Source organism: Schizophyllum commune (genome assembly GCF_000143185.2).
Source record: "Schizophyllum commune H4-8 unplaced genomic scaffold SCHCOscaffold_11, whole genome shotgun sequence".
Taxonomy (NCBI): domain Eukaryota; kingdom Fungi; phylum Basidiomycota; class Agaricomycetes; order Agaricales; family Schizophyllaceae; genus Schizophyllum; species Schizophyllum commune.
This window is the reverse complement of record NW_026089548.1, coordinates 82097-100456: the sequence shown is the minus strand read 5'-3', so window position 1 is coordinate 100456 and position 18360 is coordinate 82097. Positions and strand designations below refer to the sequence as shown.

General features: G+C 57.7%; 8 protein-coding genes and 1 non-coding gene across 9 annotated transcripts; 5 read left to right on the top strand and 4 right to left on the bottom strand.

Moving 5' to 3' along the window:
- Positions 1 to 3692: 3692 nt before the first annotated feature.
- Positions 3693 to 4050, top strand: SCHCODRAFT_02514491 (uncharacterized protein; the record flags this gene model as incomplete). The annotated part of the gene is made up of 2 exons (XM_050343315.1): positions 3693 to 3789; positions 3851 to 4050. The coding sequence occupies 2 exons, from the start codon at positions 3693 to 3695 to the stop codon at positions 4048 to 4050; spliced, it is 297 nt and encodes a 98-aa protein (XP_050198079.1).
- Positions 4051 to 5453: 1403 nt separating this feature from the next.
- SCHCODRAFT_02065434 (uncharacterized protein) lies at positions 5454 to 6458 on the top strand. The gene is made up of 2 exons (XM_050341665.1): positions 5454 to 5746; positions 5853 to 6458. The coding sequence occupies exons 1-2, from the start codon at positions 5680 to 5682 to the stop codon at positions 6038 to 6040; spliced, it is 255 nt and encodes an 84-aa protein (XP_050198078.1). The 5' UTR covers positions 5454 to 5679; the 3' UTR covers positions 6041 to 6458.
- A 460-nt stretch (positions 6459 to 6918) lies between these two features.
- SCHCODRAFT_02638080 (uncharacterized protein) lies at positions 6919 to 7405 on the top strand. Its single transcript, XM_003028179.2, has 2 exons — positions 6919 to 7071; positions 7151 to 7405. Exons 1-2 carry the CDS (start codon positions 6996 to 6998, stop codon positions 7375 to 7377), a joined length of 303 nt encoding a protein of 100 aa, XP_003028225.1. The 5' UTR covers positions 6919 to 6995; the 3' UTR covers positions 7378 to 7405.
- A 489-nt stretch (positions 7406 to 7894) lies between these two features.
- On the top strand, positions 7895 to 8503 carry SCHCODRAFT_02638078 (uncharacterized protein). Its single transcript, XM_050346007.1, has 2 exons — positions 7895 to 8006; positions 8184 to 8503. The coding sequence occupies exons 1-2, from the start codon at positions 7941 to 7943 to the stop codon at positions 8346 to 8348; spliced, it is 231 nt and encodes a 76-aa protein (XP_050198077.1). The 5' UTR covers positions 7895 to 7940; the 3' UTR covers positions 8349 to 8503.
- A 500-nt stretch (positions 8504 to 9003) lies between these two features.
- Positions 9004 to 11110, top strand: SCHCODRAFT_02638072 (uncharacterized protein). Its single transcript, XM_003028178.2, has 4 exons — positions 9004 to 9199; positions 9396 to 9691; positions 9760 to 10462; positions 10512 to 11110. The coding sequence occupies exons 1-3, from the start codon at positions 9118 to 9120 to the stop codon at positions 10297 to 10299; spliced, it is 918 nt and encodes a 305-aa protein (XP_003028224.2). The 5' UTR covers positions 9004 to 9117; the 3' UTR covers positions 10300 to 10462; positions 10512 to 11110.
- Positions 11111 to 11371: 261 nt separating this feature from the next.
- Positions 11372 to 12196, bottom strand: SCHCODRAFT_02638071 (uncharacterized protein). The gene is made up of 5 exons (XM_050346006.1): positions 12084 to 12196; positions 11978 to 12026; positions 11807 to 11920; positions 11518 to 11735; positions 11372 to 11459 (listed from the first exon to the last, which is right to left on the bottom strand). Exons 3-4 carry the CDS (start codon positions 11878 to 11880, stop codon positions 11558 to 11560), a joined length of 252 nt encoding a protein of 83 aa, XP_050198076.1. The 5' UTR covers positions 11881 to 11920; positions 11978 to 12026; positions 12084 to 12196; the 3' UTR covers positions 11372 to 11459; positions 11518 to 11557.
- A 153-nt stretch (positions 12197 to 12349) lies between these two features.
- On the bottom strand, positions 12350 to 14715 carry SCHCODRAFT_02065354 (uncharacterized protein). Its single transcript, XM_050341664.1, has 7 exons — positions 14599 to 14715; positions 14477 to 14545; positions 14261 to 14407; positions 13579 to 14084; positions 13473 to 13524; positions 13200 to 13418; positions 12350 to 13152 (listed from the first exon to the last, which is right to left on the bottom strand). The coding sequence occupies exons 3-7, from the start codon at positions 14360 to 14362 to the stop codon at positions 12526 to 12528; spliced, it is 1506 nt and encodes a 501-aa protein (XP_050198075.1). The 5' UTR covers positions 14363 to 14407; positions 14477 to 14545; positions 14599 to 14715; the 3' UTR covers positions 12350 to 12525.
- SCHCODRAFT_02638065 (uncharacterized protein) lies at positions 14688 to 16754 on the bottom strand. Its single transcript, XM_003027895.2, has 7 exons — positions 16323 to 16754; positions 16123 to 16264; positions 15984 to 16073; positions 15761 to 15923; positions 15628 to 15701; positions 15383 to 15574; positions 14688 to 15330 (listed from the first exon to the last, which is right to left on the bottom strand). The coding sequence occupies exons 1-7, from the start codon at positions 16568 to 16570 to the stop codon at positions 15181 to 15183; spliced, it is 1059 nt and encodes a 352-aa protein (XP_003027941.2). The 5' UTR covers positions 16571 to 16754; the 3' UTR covers positions 14688 to 15180.
- A 1481-nt stretch (positions 16755 to 18235) lies between these two features.
- On the bottom strand, positions 18236 to 18332 carry SCHCODRAFT_t214. The gene has a single exon. It is a non-coding gene; the product is annotated as a tRNA-Gln (tRNA).
- Between the last annotated feature and the right edge of the window lie 28 nt (positions 18333 to 18360).

The following is an 18360-nucleotide window of genomic DNA, read 5'->3' as shown; positions in this document are numbered from 1 at the left end:
ACCTCGGCCGAGCGCTCAGAGCAACTCCGCTGGACGGTCGCCCGAGGGTCCCTCCCTCATCCACTCCGGCGTCGGGAAGCGCGAAGGCGCTGCGGGCTTGGGAGAGGGCAGAGCAGGGGGCTCGACGTGGTCGTCCTCAAGCTCCTCCTCCTCCTCCTCGGCGCCCGGGTGCCCCGCGTTGCCGTCCTCTTCGTCCTCGGCGTCTGGGAGGTGGGTCCAGCCAGGCTGAAGCCCCGAGCTACCCGCCACCGGCCACTCAGGCGCGTCGTCGTCACCCAACCCCGCGAGCATGCGCTGCTCGTTGTGGGCGCGGATCTCCTCCTTGATGCGGAGCATCTGCTCCTCCTCGTCGGCGAGGCGCTCCTGCTCCTCGGCCTGCTCCTCGAGCATCTGCGCGTCGTCCTCGGAAGGCGGCGAGGTGAGCCCGATCAGGTCACCATTCAGCCCGTAGATGGGCGCCGGCCCCCTCGCGATGAACTCGCGATGGCGTCGCTCGCTAGCCTCGTCCTCCGTCTCGACGTAAGGCAGGAGCTCACCGTCCGCATCGCGCGGACGACGGTCCCAGTCCACGCGGAAACGCACGGGTGGTACGACATCGCGCTCCTCGGACTCGGGCTGAGAGCGCTCCTCCTCCTCCTCCTCCTCTTCGACGTCCGAGGGCGTAGCGACCTTCTTGCCGCGCTGACCGCGCGCCGAGCTCGGGCCCGCCTTCGCTCTCCCCTTGCCCTTCGAGGTGGTGGCGGCGGCCTTCGTCTGGGAGCGCGTGCGCTTGCGCGCGGGCTCCGGCTCTTCGACTTCGGCCTCGTCGTCGTCGGAATCAGCGGCGACCTTCCTCTGTAGAAGTGTTAGCTGTAGAACCGCCAATATAACCAAATAAGGCGAGAACACACCTTAGCGGCGCGCTTGCGCTTCGTCGCGCCCTTGTTCCTGTCGTGCCGATGCGCCTTCTGCCCTGGATAACTCCGTTGGGCTGGAGTCGCGGGCGCGCACCCGCCCAGCTCGACCTCGCCAAGGCCGCACCGCGCTGCCTCGACCGCGACGTAGTCGGCGGGCAGTTGCGGCTGCTGCAAGAGCAGCATGTCCTGCGGGAAGTTAGTCAGCTGAGAAACCATAAAAACACCGAAGACTTACCAAGTCCTTGTTCGCCTGCCGCGGCACCCGATCGCGGTCAGCGCGGCATAGCGACGCCTCATGCGTCGGAATCTTGAGCCCCACGATGTTGATCACATACCTAGATTGTGAAAGTGTCAGTGGGCTTCACCCAACCATGTCCGAGACCTACCGAGGGCGCGCGATCTCTTGCAGCGCGTACCACTTCGACTCGGGGTCCGATGCCTTGAGGCAGTCGAACAGGAAAAACATCGCCCCTTGGATCGCCGCGGTCGGCGCCCAGGGGCCAGTCTCTCTCAATTTGCGCGCTTGCGCGATGGCGTCGGACAAGGCGATCTACAAACGAGCGTTAGCTAGCGCCGGAAACGATCCGCACGACGGGGCTTACCAGCTTCTTCTTGAGGATCGTCGCGCGCGTCTTATCGCGCTGGATCCCCCGCACCAAGTTCGCCACCGTGGGCTCCTGGCCCTTGAGCAGCATGCGCGCGTCCTTCTCGATCTGGTGGAGCTTTCGGGCGAAAGCCTGATGCTCTTTGCGCACCGTCGCGTGTGGGCCTTCGTTGCCGGGGGACATCTCTAGATCGTCGTCAGTACGGCCGACGCGTCAGGACGCGCGTACTAGCGACCTACCTTCGTGGTTCAAGACAAGTTGGAAAACCGTGGGAGACGCGCGCGGCTGGCTTTTAAACGACCATGCATGTCCGGAACATGCGGTGTGAGCCAAAAGCTTAATTAGCGCCCCGCCGTCCTCCGACAACTACATACCAAGAGACTGCGGCGGCAGTCGACTGCGAGTCGCCCAACGACCCAGTAACAACACCGAGTCACCCATCCACCTTAACTGACCGAGGACGGTCCAGATTATTGGTGTGGGGGAGATGATACGCCCTGCGGCTGAAAAACGCGGAAAAACATACATAAACAAGCGATATATAGTCGACTTGGTCTAGATTGTATGGGCGGATCCGTATATACTGCACCGACGTCGCGACTGTACAACGGGCGCGTCGGGGGTATTTTATGACATAGAAAACCAGGAGCGCCACGCTTCCTAACCTTCAATACTACTAGTCCGCAGCACTATCCGTCTGCAATGACTGACCAAGGATAGCAGCGAGCTCTTCGGCGCCTGATCACGAGTCTGCGCGTCGTCGATGACATCCTGCGAGTCCTCTGGCGGGCCCTACTTAATCAAGTAGCCGCGCTATACGCGCCTCAAGCCTTCAGTCCTCTTGCCCTGCTGTGTCAAGAGAATCTAGATTATTGTTGGGGCTCGGACAAGCCTTCCTGCTGCTCGCCGTCATGCGGAGACACGCAGAGCACCGCGCAAGCGGAACTCGAACCATCAACGTGACTACACGTGACTTCGGGTCCGAGACCGGAACTTCGGGTCCGAGCTCGTGATCTCGGACATCGCCGAGTTGAACTCCGAACCGAGCGTCGGCGCCGCCAAGCGCTGTCCGCCCCGGCAAGGGCTTCGCTCCCCGCGTATCGACAGTCCAGACTGTACGCTCCCCGCCGCGCAGGCCTCTGAGCCGCGTCGCGCACAAGGGAACGGGTGGAAACCAGGCCGGCCTTGCCTTGGTAAACATCAACAAGTGTGGAATCGCGCCCGGCATCGCGGCGCAGGAGGATACCCGACCAGTCAACCGCTCTACCGCCAGGAACCGCAGTCATTGCGCGATTATTCGGACAGGAGAACGCGCGGATAGGCGTTATAGTTGGATTTTGACTCAGAGATAGGCATTGTGTGTTACCGCGCGGTCTGGACGGCCGAGACGACGCGTTCAAGTTATATACCGAGACCTACATACGATTCGGGGACTTTTCCCGCCCCGGCGCAGAGAAGCCCTAGTACCTACACACCACACCAAATAAACACAACCGCGTTAACCCGCACTTTACACATCATAAAAGCCTGAACTTCCGAGCGCATTAAACTGCCTTGTGAACTTCCATCAAACCCGAAAGCGCTCGTAAGAACGCCGAGACGTCCGATTGCCCCACTCGACTTCTCGCTTTGGTCCAGCTCGTCTGGAACTGGCATAAACAACACAATCTATCCCCTAGTAATATAAATACTCGGACTCGCCCGCTCTCGTAGCGCCTCCAGTCTAGCGTGTTCATTGCTATCGTGGTTGTTGGTGTTTGGTTGTGTGGATCGTCTAGCTAGACTGTACTACGCGTCATTCGTGAGCGTACGATCCCATCAATACGATGAGCAAGGTCATAGTGAATAGAGAAGACACCTTCGAAAAATCACGGGGTAAGCGACGAGGTCAGTCTTCGGCAGACGTCAAACAGGACGCGCAAGTTCACCCTGGGTTGGCGTTAGCAAATCGTATACAGGTCACTTGATGGAGTCCGGCGATAGCTCAGTGCATTGAACTGTACAACAAGCTCGCCGCCAACGTCCAGGGAGTTTTCTAGGCAGATTGCTCGAATGGAGCGGCTATGGCAAGTCGGTCGTTCGGCGCACCGACCGTCCAAAGCCATCATGGTTCAGCCTGCATCAATATAAGACGCCCAGTTCATGGCGGGTGAAAGTTAAGCCAGACACACTCACGTCGCATTCATCAGCCATGTTCGTATCTACTATCGCCAAAGCCGCCGTCGTAGCTCTCGCAGCCATTAGAGCTTCGGCTAGGGAGGACAGCGTCAGTCTGCCGCGTCTGGCGGGTGAGTGAGCACTGCGTATCCAACTTTTTCCGAGGGCTTACTGTGCCTCCGTCGCGTTCAGACTGCGCCCTCTTCTGCGGTAGTGATGTCTGCACCCCGGGAGCGACGATACAACCGGCTGACCCTTCGTGCCAATGTCTCTTTGGGCCGACGCGCGTTAACCCCTACGTCGCCTCGTGCATGGAGCTGGAGTGCCCGAGGAATCAGAGGGACGTCGCATTCGGGACGCTGTACACGTACTGTAGTCGCCACAGCCCATAGTGGGTATCAGTTCACCAAGCGTGAAGGCGCTGTACGTCGGCGGAGCGGGGATGGATCGAGAGATATGGGCGGCAGGCTGGATTGCGTTGATGGGTGCACTAGCCGGAATGATGATGTATTAGCGTGTATCAACGAATTTTGGGTAGAAGCGAACCGTGAGCTAGCTCCGAAGTTGGCACGCTGTCATCGAGGAGTCGGGTCGCAGGGATGCCAAATACCGTGATTGCTAGACGCGATTGGCGCCAGACCACTTTCTGGGATTTCTGATGGTCAGCGTAAAGATACATCCCGCAACCTGCGGAGCGAAGGGTATATAAGTGGGGAAGACAGCTGGTAGAGAGCCTACTATTCATCACCACAACGATGCGCTGCGTAATCTTCACCATATCCCTCTTCGCCGTTGCGTCCCTAGCTGCGTACGATCCTAATGTACTCACGCGTGAGTATCGCCTCGAGTGACCCACTATATTGTCTTCCCATGCTTTCAATCACCATTGACAAGCCTTCACAGCATGTGCTCAGGACTGTGTTGCGGAAATCTGCCGGTTCAACCAACACTGCGTGTGTGGATATGCGGGGAAATGGGTCACCATTTGCATCGACGAGAAATGCCACGATGACCAGGAAGAGCAGGAGGAGGCCTTCGCGTCCGTCAGGGAATATTGCGGGTATAACTGAAAGGGCCGGCCGCGGGGAGGAAGGTGCATGCGAGCAGATCGTATCTCGTAAAGTCCAAGAAACCGTGCCCTAAAGAAGTTGGTCGCACTCACTAGTACATACCGTCCACACAAGGGCTTCGGACATGATTAGCGGACGCGAAAAAGCATTCTGAACCCATGACCGTTACGAGGTGTCGATGTGGGTGATATGCTGGTCCTTGACGCCGCAGGCGCCTCAATGACTCTTAGCCGGCGTGGAAACGTAGAGCGCCGAGCTGGAGGTATATATCCCGGAGAAGGGTCAGGGGAGACTACATACTATCCCTGCACGACGATGCGCTGTGCGATCTTCACCATCGCCTTCTTGTCAGTCGTAGCTCTCGCTGCGGAGGATCCCAATGTACTCACGCGTACGTTTCTTCGCTATATGAGACATTGCACTGTTCACTGGAATTTTCGCCTCTGACATACTATCGTAGCCTGCGCCTTGAACTGCGCGATGAAGGACTGTCGGCTGAATCCCGACTGCATGTGCGGATATATAGGGGGGAACTTCATCATTTGCATCGCAGAGAATTGCCACAGCACCGCGAAGGAGGAGGAGGAGGCGTTCGAGTCTGTTGGAAAGTATTGCGGTTGACGGGGAAGGTGAAAGGTTGGGGAATGGGGGAATGAGCGCATCGTTACTGCAGTATACACTGGTCAGCGTCTCGAGCTCAACAGTATGACGGCACGAAAACGTATGATCCGTGACATTGGCACGCACCATCCATGAGAATGGCTCTGAACTTGAGATAGGTCACATAGTCCCGAGATGACGTTCGAGGACCGCGCCGGTCGCATGAGGTACACGGTTACCCGAGCTGCGACCGACGGCAGGCGTACATAAAGTGCAGGCCTAAGTCACGGGCTAAGTCAACTTGGCTTCGACCATCCGTCTCGAGCTTCGTCACGTACGGAACCATCCCAAATGCGCTTCACCGCCATTGTCCTCGCCGGATTGCTCGCCAACGTCGCCTACGCACAAACCCGATCTCGTGAGTGTTCGTCTCGTCTGCTGAGCAATGCTTACCTAGTTTTTACACTCTCCTTCGGCGCCTCCCATCGGTCTCGACGGTGTTTCGATGCCTCGTTACTCCTTAGCCTGCGCCAACAAGTGCGTGAGGCAGGTGTGCGGCCCTACAGTCGGCGCCATGCGTCCTTGCGTCTGCGACTCTGCCGTCAGTAAGATCGACACGTGTATCCATACGGAATGCCCGGCGAAGGAGCGGAAGGAAGCGTACCGGGCGGTCCACAAGGATTACTGCGGTTGGGCGGACTCGGATGAGTAGAAAACGTGCTGAAGCTAGGACTGGACATCTGAGCGTCGGATGCGTGGAACGGCAGAGATTCTTGGACTTGTATGGCCTGTATGGTTTCATGAGGACACTGCTTGACTTAGCTTATGCCCGACATTGAATCTTTGTATTTCGAGCGGTGCTCTTCTCAGCTGATGCAGTGGGTCCTCGTCCAGTTTCTCTTGTAGCATGGACGAAGGCGCTTTTACCAAGAACGGGCAATCGTGCGCGTTGGACAAGGTCTTGCAATCGCGCTACGTAGGCCTTGTGCCGTTACTGGGACGAGGCTTCCGCGGCTTAAATTCAAGGTGGGGTCACAGAGCTTGTGACCATGTTCAAGGCCCTCGGTAAAGCAAAGAGAGTAGCGGTGCGCGAGCCCTTGAAGTCGTGCTACATCCTCTGAGGTGTCGGTTCCCTCCAGGCTTGGATGAAAGTCAGGAGCACGTCGCGAACTTGACGCCACAAATCCGTGAACGATCCAGAACGGCCGGCAACTCCCGGTGTGGACCCACAACTCGCGATCAATTCGGGGGCCCTCCTCTTCAAAGCGCACAAAGAACGGACAACCCTGCGACTTCGCACTTCTGGATGGAACTAGTCATCGAAAGGCTGAGCACCACTGCGAAGCTCCATCCGCATAACCGACTCTTTTTCAGGTTACGTACGACATTTGAAGACGTTAATCTGGTGGTATCTACACGTATCAAGTCGCTGGCATTTATCTCTTAGAAGGGAACGATATGAACACGATTAGTGATAGCAATTCTAGAGACCGCCGTAAGTGAGTAAAGATGAGGCTTCTCAGGCCAATGTGCGTGCTCCAACGAGGCGTAGGTCAAGGCGCTCCTCGAGAGGTATAAACCAGGAAGAAATAAAGGCTGTCCAAATCGAACGTTTCCTCGACGCCCCATAAAGCCACGCCCATTGAGCAGAGAGCCAGCCGACAACCATGCGCTTCACCGCACTCACCTTCGCCGTCATTGCTGCCCTCAGCAGCCTCGCCAGCGCGCAGTTCCGACTCACTCGTCAGTATCTCCTTCGTCTTCCTTGCAACTACATACTTCCTCAATCTCTTCATTCGCTCAATTTCAAAACCCCCTTCAGCCTGCGCCGCAGTCTGCGCAAAAGAAAAATGCGGCGAGCCCATGCCGCGCTACTGCGTGTGCGGTGACAGGCGTGCCGACGTCGATAAATGCATCGAGTCCAATTGTCCGGAGGGCCTCGAGAGGAGCCAGGCGCAGCGGTCGATGATCGGTCTGTGCGGCCGCGCGCGGGTGGAGGGAATGGAGGATGGCCAGCAGGCTCCGATGGTTGAACAGCTGGGGGTCTAGAGGGAATAAAGGTGGTGTTGGGGCGTCGTGTTGAGGGGTACCACCTATGTAAGTAGCGTCAGTCAGCATGGTTTCCAGAGGTCCGCCTCCGAAAATTATCGTGATTTGCCATTCTGCGAGTCTATGCTAGACTCATCAGACGTTCCATGGAAAAAGAGCCACAGACACCACATCTCGCACTCTTATCGAGAAGATTCACGGACCTCACTGAGGATCGGGTGACGCACTGGCGCTTAATGACTGCGTACAACCTGCTCCGACCTGCGTGTGAAGTGAGCTTCGCCCGCCCTGCATTTCCAGTAAGAAGATAGTGAGGCTGGCCTGTCGGCACTCGCGAATATTCCCGATAGAATGATAATCAGAAGACGTGGTGGCTTTAAAACGGCATGCGTTAGTATGCAGTACTACTAGAGTAAAAAGAACGTACTAGACGTCGCGCGCCCGAGCAACGTCGCACTGTCGGTAGCGCATCGTTCGGGCTAAAGAGCTGGGGAAGAATCCGTGGGTCGAATCACCACTCGAGACCAGCACCCATCTTACCTACCTATCGCAAGCAGACGACAATGCGCTGGGTATCAGCTGCACTACTCGCTTTCGCCGGTTTTGCGAGCGCGCAGTACTATCTGACTGGTGAGTATTCACTGTAGCCGACATTTAGCTAGATGCTCACCGCATCTCCCTTCGCATTCGCTTTGACCTCCGACTCCGCCTACTGCGATCCCGCCGTTCGCCTTCTCTCCCATCCTCTGACCTGCCTCTTTTCTCGCACCACCCCTCATATACCGACATCACGCCCATGACCTCAAGCCTGCGCCTACGAATGCGCGATCACCAGCTGTGAGGGCGAGAAGGCCGACTGCGTTTGCGGACACAAAAGTACCGACATCGACTCGTGCATCTCCGCGGTGTGCGCGGCGGGGTTGGAGCAGGCTGAGGCGCGGGAGTCGGTGAAGAAGTTCTGTAGGAGGTGATGGGACGTGGACATGCAGAAAGGAGGAGAGACGGGGAGAAAAGGTGCAGAGTTTGTCGATGCGTCGATGTGTGTAATCATGGAGGAGCGAGTGGCTAGTACTGCGCACGGATAATGGAGAAGCGTTTAGCGAATTTAATAAAGAGAAATCACTTACTTCGTGATCATCGTCGGTAGGCTCGAGCCTCGCACAGGGCGAATAGTCGTCGGTCGAACTCGTCGTCCAGGAAGACTTGCTTCATAGCCTTTCCGACAAAGCAGAGGCAAATGCAAAAGCATGTAAGACATATAAGTTAAGCACGACGACGCGGAGTGAGCGTGGGCGCGCTCTTGTGCGCTCAGACGGTACCGCGAAGGTCTCAGAGCTCTGGTTAAGTGTTCCTCTGTAGACTTGTCGAACACACAACTGTGTCGTTTCTACGGTCAGGAAGGCACCGTAGTAGCTTCTAGATATCTTCTAGTATCACTGACTGGTCGATCCGGGGGAAATTGGATACAGCAGCGATGGCACAAGAGCGCGAGAGCCAAAGGGAAGAGGAGCACATACATGGACAAGCGCCACGCGCGTGCACGTGGGCTGTGAATGTTCCCACGCTAAAGACCAGTGCTGCCGCGCCCCCGCCGACAGACTCGTCCCGAACCTTCATCATCGACTGCGGCTCGCCGCTCCCGACGTCGTCCTCAACGACAACACAAGACAAGACCTTTCAAGCTCAACGGTCCCTTCACGCTACCGAACAGTACCAACGAACTCGACAGTCGCTACCGACATGGAGTCCCTCAACACCCTCGCCAGCTCCCTGCCCTCCGCTAACCAGGGCGCGGACCAGGCGCTCATGAACGACTTCAAGGGTGAGCACACGCCCCGCTTTCCTCCGATTTGGGGAAGCCTCTTCGAAACATCGTTTATCGTTGTTATATGACTCCTTGCGCGCCACATTCATTGACCAAGAATACTTGCCTATCACATACCCATTATCCCCCTCATCCTATTTCATCTGCTCGCTCGTCACTTCTCGTATGAGCAACGACTGATTGTCTACCACAGCTGCCGCACTCAGCATCACGAACTTCTACCGATCCTCCCGAGCTGCCTCCGCACGCGCATATGACTCCGGCTACGCTGCTGCCTGCCATGACATCCTCCGCATGATCGAGCGTGGCGTGTCCGCGGACGGTGGCCCCGCCGCAATGGCGAGCAACCGCGCCAGCGCGAGCGAGAACCCCATGAACGTTGGTCGCGTGATGGACTGGATCGAGGCACGCCTCGAGGCCCTGAAGGCGCGTGAAGAGGAGGAGGCTGAGGACGAAGCACGGAAGGACGCGAAGGACGAGGGTCGAAGGGTACGTTCTGACGTTGTGCTCGTTGTGTATCCCGATCGCAATGCTGATCACTCGCTTTGCCCATCCAGCCGATCGCGCAGGCAAATGCGCCATCGACGCCATCGTCCCCGCAGGCGCCCCCGCGCACCCTCGCCGTCAAGTCCACGCCTCCGCAACCTCAGCAGGACATGCGCTTCAAGCCCGACCCGCAATCCTCGATGACCGAGAACCGCCAACCACCCGTCGAACATCAACCCCAACAACCACCTGCCCCAGTCTCGTTCCCCTTCATCTCGTTCCCTGCACCCGAGCCGCTTGCCCCTCAACCGCTCCCCTCGCCCTCGATTGGAGCAAAGCGTCGACACGCGGTCATGATGATGCTCGACAATCAGCCTGGGGAAGAAGTTTCGGGTCGCGGTGTGTCGCCCACGGCGGCTACCGTGAATCGAGGCATGGCCAGCGCGGTACGAGGCGTGAGGCAGGGAAGCGGTGCGGCAGGTCCTGGTCGTCGGAGGCCTCGTCGCGATCGAGATGCGAAGGATCGCGATGCGAAGGATCGCGATGTTATGATGGAGGTTTCCGATCCGGAAGATGGTGGGCGAGAGCGGAAGCGTGTTGCGAGGAGGTGAAGGATTCCTGATGACTACGGTGAAGCCAGCAGTCGATCGATACTCGAGGGGTGATCGAAGAAAGGGTTGGATGGTTGGGTAGTACGAGGTGTAGGGCGGGATGGTCTCGGAAAGGACGAGTTCAGGATGATAAGAAATGGTCGACAGCTACGGAAGACGGAAGGTGCGTCGTTGCGTCCTTGGTCTCCAAGCTTCTCTGACTCTATCCGTAGCTTCTGCGCTTCACTGCGCCTACCGTCGACATGCTCAGCCTTGTCGCCATTGCTTAAGTACCTCTTCACGCTTATGTACATCGGACATGCCCTTACCCATACCATTCATGCTCATACGCCTACATGCCCCATCACCAACCCCTACCTTACGCTCGTCCCAGTCCATCGTTCCCCCTAGCTACTTCCCCTTCTTCCCGTACTTACCCCATTGACACGTCTATACCTACGCTCCTTCCCGTAGTTACAGTTTGGTTCACGAGGCCGTTAGGCCGCCATGGTCTGCTACTCCATCTTCTCATGGTCCGCGGCGTTGTGGGCTATACGCCCTCGGCGTCGATGGTCCAGCGCCCTTGACATTGTTAGGCCTTATGCCCTCCTCATCGTTAGGCTTTACGCCATCTTCATCGTAGGCACCACATCTTCGAACCCAACATATGTTACACCATACAACCACCCCAGTAGTTACACACCCTCCCATTGTCCCGATCGATATGATACTGCACCAGCATATGTATAAGTAGAGACCGAATGATTGATTGTGTTGTGATTGGACGCTGGGGGTGAGGTGGGCGAGGTGGGCGATGCCTCCGAGATGGCGGGCACTGGGCAGCGATTGCGACGCGTATACACTGGTGGTGGCAGATTCGGTGAGTTCTCTTGACATCAGAGCGCAAGCTCGCCAGCGCCTGCTTTTTCATGACCTTCCAGCTGTCGCGCTCGTCTCAGTCGCAGTTCTGTGACTAGGCACTGGTTTCCGGTGAGTTGCGCTTGACATTAGTCGCGAGCACCCCAAGCTGATCCCTCGAACTATAGCTACCGCAAGTTGATCGTATCTGTATACTCTCCTGTCGCCAACAGTACAACAATACGTTCAACTTCGCCCAACCCGCATTCCCGCTACTCCCTACACGCCCGAACCCCTTCACCAGTCCAGGCCTTCACGCCGTCCTATCTACTGCGTCAGCATGCGACATCAACGCCGTGACCACCAAAGGACTCAGCGTACTCCTTGCCCCCTTACTCTCTCCTTCGTCGACTACCTTCCTTCAGGCCTCGGGCGGGCAGAAGTTCACCAGCGCCGCCTTCATCTCATCCTCGTCCTCGCAATCGGTCGCGCCATCCTTGTAGCACTCCGGGAACGTGAAACCGTCCTCGAGGGTGCAGCAGAACGTGGGCCCCATCTTGTTGCAGATGTCCGAGACGCACGAGGCGCAGCCCGGGGCTGTCAGGGCAGTGGGTCAGTACCAGTCCGTGGGCGCTTTGTTTTTGAGGATGGCGATACGGAAAACTGACAGGTCGGGTCCTGCGCGACAACGAGGCAGGCGAGGGCAGCGAGGAAGCAGACTGCGGCGAGAGAGGCGAAGTTCATCATTGTCGATGTGGTTTAGAAGGCGGTCAGATAGGATCTGGTGAAGAGCATGGCCTTTGAGCCGCGCGTTTTTATACGAACTCCCGTATTCTCATAGGCCGAAGGGGCGCTCCGCATCTACCTGGCGCAGACATTTGGACAGACAGGTTAGTAAGTAGAAGGCTGCTCGACGGGGAAGGTCTGACCTCCAGTGTGACTCGTAGGTCGATGGCCATGCCAGCTACGTGCGACATTGAAGGCCCTCGGATGAGAGCGAACAAGCAGAGAATACGGAAGTAGCGAATAGCCTTCATTCCATGACATCGGCTTGTCCGAACATCGAAGAGCAACAAGTTAGATGTCGCCGACCGTCAATAGGATTAGCGAAGAACGTCATTAGCTAGTGCACACCATATGACAGCGACAGTTCGCGATGGGCAAATACGTGAGCGGACTTCACTTTGGCAGGGCGTGGTCGGAGCCATGGCCCTATCAATGGGGAACAAACAAAAAAAATATACCTGACGAAGGAGAGCGTTAACTTGCTACGAGGGTCTACGATCTCAATGACACACGCACACGCACATATGGTGATTCTATATGATCTGAATGACTTTCCAAACCCTTCTGGTCCGCTTGTACACGAGAGGTATGGCCTAGACATAGTTATGCAAGAAAATCGTACACAATCACAAGATGGGGCTCTCTCCTATCAATACACACCACCCTCGCGCTCGCAGGGCACACATCCCACCCATCAAAGCTCTCGATCCCATCTATCTTGACCTCAACCGAGCCACCCGGCGAGCCGTCGTATGCCAAAAGCCCGACATTGTAGCCCCACGGCGCTCGGACGCACGGACACACCGCGCCCTCGCCTTCGACGACAGAGAAGCCTCGCACCGGCATCCATGCGCAGGTGTAGTCGAAGCAGATGTTGCTGTCCTGCCACCTGTCGCGCACGGTGGGGGCGGCGCGGTCGCTGTGGGTTTGCACGACGTTTGTCGAGGAGCCGACCGCGTAGCGCGACAATCCGGACGAGCCAGCGAAGCGGTCGAAGGCGTGGGTGGGTGAAGGTTCCCTGTGAGCGGTGGGTGACGCCTTGTTTGAAGTGTGCCACGACCGAGGGGTGAGCCAAGCGCAGTTCTCGGAACGAAGGTTTAAGGCAATTTCGAATGAGCGCGTGGACGGTATCCAGCTTTCCTTCGACTGCGCGTCGAGGAATGGAGGGATAGACGACACGGTGACGATGTCCCTAAAGATACAAAACGCGTGGTCGCATGTGAGGTGGACCTTGATCTTGTCAGCCAACGACGAGCGGGAATTAGGGACGGACTCACCGCTCGTAAAGTACGCTCCAGCGCGGGATCGACGCGCCAGTAGGCTACCGTATCCTCGGTAGGGTTCCAGACGATGATGTCTATGTCTGTACGGATTGTTATCCACGAGTTAACAGTACTGCCTATGTAGGGGCGGCTGTCGAGAGGTATCAGTGGGCTAAGCTGCGCTACCACCTCGACAACGACTTCGAGAGAAGCTTGTTTGCTATCATCAACCCCCTGCTGCTCTAGCCGTCAGCATAGAAAGGCGAAGAGGATTGAAGGAAATCACACCTCCCGTCGGACAAAGTCTACCTGTATCAGCAAGAATCGCCAGTACCTAGAGCTTTGAATCAAGCTTCAGCGACGCCCTCGAAGTTGCCAAACACTGACGACGAACCTTTCTCTATCGCAACACTGCGTAAACACGACGCGCAGGGAGCTCTCCTCAGACCCTCGATAGCAATCCTCCATATTAATATGCGCGAGAGCAGCTTCGGGCACGTCGAGAAGGTCCTTAAGTGATGCCGAATACAGTGCGCCCGAGCGACACGCAGGCGCCTCCATATCCCAGATCTGGAACTCCGCCTTCGTCCTCGCAAGCACGAACCGCCCGCCAGGCACTAGCCGGATCTGCCTGAACGAGTCGGCGCCCGGCGCGGCGTTGCCATCTTGGGCTAGCGACAGTGTACACCGGTGCGCTGGATAGAGCTTGCTGCCGCCGCCGGATGCCTTGATGAGTCGGAAGAAGCGCTGCGGGGCCGTGGCTGCGCGCTCGAGCGCGGCGACGGACATAGAGGGCAGGTCGAAGGTCGGCGCGAAGACGTCGTTTGCGGCACACATGTGTTTGACGCGCGCGATCCAGACGCACTTGAGCTTCGATACGGCGTAGAGGACGCGGCATGTCTGGGGAAAAAGGGTATCAGCGTTCAGCATTCAGTCGCACCAGACGATGCTACAGGGACGCCCTCATCGCCAACCGTGGCGTGGCGTATGAAGGCCAGCTTCGTCACGCCCGACGACATGAAGCACTCTCCCAAAGCCTTCTACCTTCTGCAACAGTGATAGAGGCTCGACCTCACCTTCCGCACAGCCAGTATCTCCTGGACGTTGAGGTAGCTGAGTACGGGGACGAGTAGCTCAGTGGGGAGAGCGAGGAATGCGTTGCAAGGAGCTGAGGTCATGGTGGTGGTTATTCGTAAGTAGCGCGGCGCCAACACCGTAAGGACCTGTCAAGGTCACTATAAGTACTCGGCGCAAGCCGAAATGCAGACCCGAAGGGGATCCTGTGGACCTACAAGCACGTGAACTCAGTTGACTTTCCGGCGCCGAGCTCGCTTCGGTCTTCCGCTTTCAGGTATGTAGATCTATGGGCGGCGTCAGATTACGAACACGAAAGGCAACATCAATGAAAGCTCACCTGAGCCATCACAGCCCCAAACCATCGAACTTGACTTGACAAGATGCGTGTTGAGGACGAGACTTCCGAATCGTCAGCCTCGTCGAGAGTTTTCATGCTGTGTGCATTGCGAAGAGAGGAAAAGACTAAGTATGTATCAACGAGTGCGTAGTGTAACATATGTATGTACGTTGCATGTCGGGCGCGCGCTGCGCGCACTGGCAGGTGTATCCCGAGTATGGCATGCCGTGTGAGGGTAGCTAGCGATAGGTGGGCGCTGGTAGACGCGCGGCGAGCGGCGCTCAGTGAAGTCCGTCCAGTCCGTAACGACGCCTGAGTCCGATGTGATAGGTGGTAGTGGTGGTGTACATGGGGTTTGTGCGCGTGATACGCGTCGCGCCGCCAGGCTTTGGCGTCGGCTCGGGCGCCGTGAGCGGGAGGGATGGTAGGGGTTGGGGTATGAAGGCATTCGGGTATGTGGGGGTGCTCTTTCGGACGCGTCACGACCTAACCCCAAGGCAAGGCCATGGACAGAGGAGTCAAGCTGCGTCCGACGTGACAAGCGTGCACGAGCGCCTCGTTCAGGTGACAGGCGCGTCACGCCTAATCGCGCTCAATCCGCACACCTTCCCTCTGCCCAGCACGGTCGCCAGCGAACTCCGCCCCCTTACGCCCCGGGCGACCGCCAACGGGGCCCACCGGTGCCGGGTCGTGCGTGAAGATGTTGCTGCCGCGAACGTTGAGGAAGGAGTACTGGGTGCAATGTCAGCGCGAGCGGAGATTAAGATCAGGTCAGAATACGCACCTCAGCCAGATCTGAGTTCCCCTGCTTGTTGTAGTTCTGGTACACAAGGTTCGGCTCCGTCCAGAAGGGGCGGAGGCCCGCGGCCTCCAGCTTCTCCCACCAGCTCAGGAACTCGTCGAACTTCTTGCCCCACACGTGCACCTCGAGCTGCAGCTGGCCGAAGGGTAGCGGGCGGCCCGAGGAGACGTAGCCCTGTAGGGAGTCCGTCAGAGAATATCTTTGCGGAGGTGAAGGGAGGCACGTACGTCGATCAGCGCGGTCAACGTGTCAAATTCCCAGCCCTCGATGTCGATCTTCAGGATGTCAATGTGCTTGTGGCCTAAGGGCGCGCAATGGTAAGTATGGTGTCCACGGAAGTGATGAAGTTCCCGAGCTTACCATTCATGCGCATCAATGCATCGAGCGTGTACAACTTCGGCTGGTCGTTCGGCCCGTGCTTCTCCTCACCGCCGAGCGCATACGGGGCGAAGTGTACACGGTGACGCTGCGAGCGCGGGATCTGCGGTCCAAAGTCGTCGACGGAGAAGTCGTAGCCCCAGACCTGTATAAAAGGAAGGCATTAGCTCGGGTGCGTGGCCTATAACAGATGTCGACTGCGCACCTCGCAGTAGTCAGTGTTCTCGAGCAGGTCGGCCTCGAAGGAGGACTCATAGTTGATTCCGATGGAGTAGACCACGCAGTCTGGCTTGCGCTAGCGGAAGAGTCAGCCCTGGTCAACAAAGAAGTACGAAGCAACGCACCTGCACCCGGCTCAAGCCACACACCCACTTGCCGCCGTCACCAAGCGCGCCGATGCGCTGCACCTCGTGCGGGCAGTTGTACGCCGCCGGGAAGAAGTCCCACACCGTGTACGCTGGCCACGGCGCCTTGTCAGGCGGGAACCTAGCGCGCTGCGGTCAGCGCCACATCACGATGCGTACCAGTCCAAGTGGGCACTCACATCGCCACCTGCGACGGGTTCGGGCCAAACTTCTTGATGAGCCCCGCGCGATCCTTGAGCACTTTGTCGTAGATCGCGTCCGCGCGCGCGATGCGCTCGCTCAGGCTCGTGTCCACGATGTGCGGCACGCGCGGGAAGGGGGGCGGCGGCGGGGGGAAGGGCGGTGGCGCGAGGAGGTAGAGTGTCGTGGCGAGGACGCCGAAGAGGAGGAGCGCGTAGCGCGGGTGGCGGGACCAGATGGCGGCCATGGCGACAGACCGTGTCAGCGGTGGTGGAAGAGGAGGCGGAGGGGGACGACGCAGTCGTTATCGGGGCGGGGGGGGCGGGGAAGGAGACAGGGGGTGGTAGCCGATGAGGGCGACGAGGAGCGGTGGTTGGAGAAGGGGAGTAGTGGGATGAACCACGGAAGGAAAGACAGGAAGACGAGCGCCTGAAGCAAGGCGAATTTGAGGCTTGCGCCCCGGGTGATTTGGGGTCGCGCCGCTGCGCAGCTGCCGGGTGATCAATTGCATGCCGCCGCCGTGAGAGATGATCTCAAAAGACTGATCGAAGGGGGTGGGGCGCGCTCCTTCCTCCCCACGGCGCCCCTCCGGCCTTTCCCCGTACCCCTCTTGTCATCGGAGGCGATGAGGCTTGCCCTGCAGCCTCGTTCTGGTGGGTTTTTGGCGTTTTTCAATGTACTGAACGCTGTCCAGCAACTAGGGCGGCAAACAGGCGCCGAGTTCCCCTTTCTCAGCGCTTAAGGATCGGCGACGTCATCGTTGCTGCGGAATCATGGTTGCCACCCCCGCCCCGCTTGTTGTCCCGCGCCGCCCTCCACAAGCATGCGTCTTGGCCTCCTCCCATTCACTTTCCCGGTCCGACCTGATTGACGCTGAGATCGCGGTCGAGGCGAGATGCGTGGTGCGACGTGGATGCTACCCTTCCTTCGCTATGCTGCACTCGTCGATCAACATACAGTATTCTCAATCTGGATCTCTGCGCTGCAACCTCAAAGTCATTCCTCTTACTCATTAGAACACATTCCCTGGCAAACTTGACTTATCAACGCATGAGCTCGCTTCTATGGGTCCTTCCACATCTCACCAACACCCGTACTCCGCTCGCCGTGCGGTGCATGCCTCCTCGACGCAGTGCGTCATTGACATGCCTCTAGTGCCTGTCTCTTCGAGCTCCCTGCGTACCTGCGTCCGCAACTCTACGCGCTCGACTTCGAATTCGACGTCTCCGCAAACGAGCGAACGACCGCGATGACGTTGATCGACCAGGACGGCCTTTCCCCTCACTCTTCAGCCTCCTTTGATTGAGGCCGTACGGCCGTACGCTGCTCCGGCTTGTCGATGTCCTGCGACTCAACGCAGCTAACTATCTCGCCCGAAGTCAGATGCGCTGAGAGCCTGTCAGATTCATATAGGAACTCGCTCAGTGCTCTGCGCGGGAGTACGGTAATAATACTCGCCGCTCCTTCCACTACCTATCTCCAGTCTTCGCGAGCTGCCTTTAGAACGCCCTCTCTGGGACAATCCCCACTCTCTCGACCTCCCTCCACATCGTTCTCCCCGTTGTTCTCCTTCCGACTTCTTCCCAGAGCCCACGAAGTCCCTCCGCGCTCCTCAACCGCCCTTGTCGCAGAAATACGAAGGGCCAAAGTCACCCAAATCATCTGATTTTCGGGCTTTGAGCGCAAACAGCCTTTCCCCTCCGCAAGCCGGCAGTCGTAGATATCACTGTACCCCTACGCACGATACTGTACACTGCAGTATCCTATTGTAAAGCAGGCCCTCTCTATACATACGGCCTTTGCATGAAAAGGAAATGTCTGTGCCTGTCCTGTCACGTACGCGGAGGACCCGAAGCCCTCCACAGGTCGCGATGAAGCACGGAAATAAAAATACGAAACCAAACGTGTGCATAGGTCCTAGCAGGACTCGAACCTGCGTTAGCGGAATGCTGACATTCACATTTAACAAACATCAGAATCCGCTGTGATAACCACTACACTATAGGACCATGGTTGAGCACAAAAAACTTATTTATA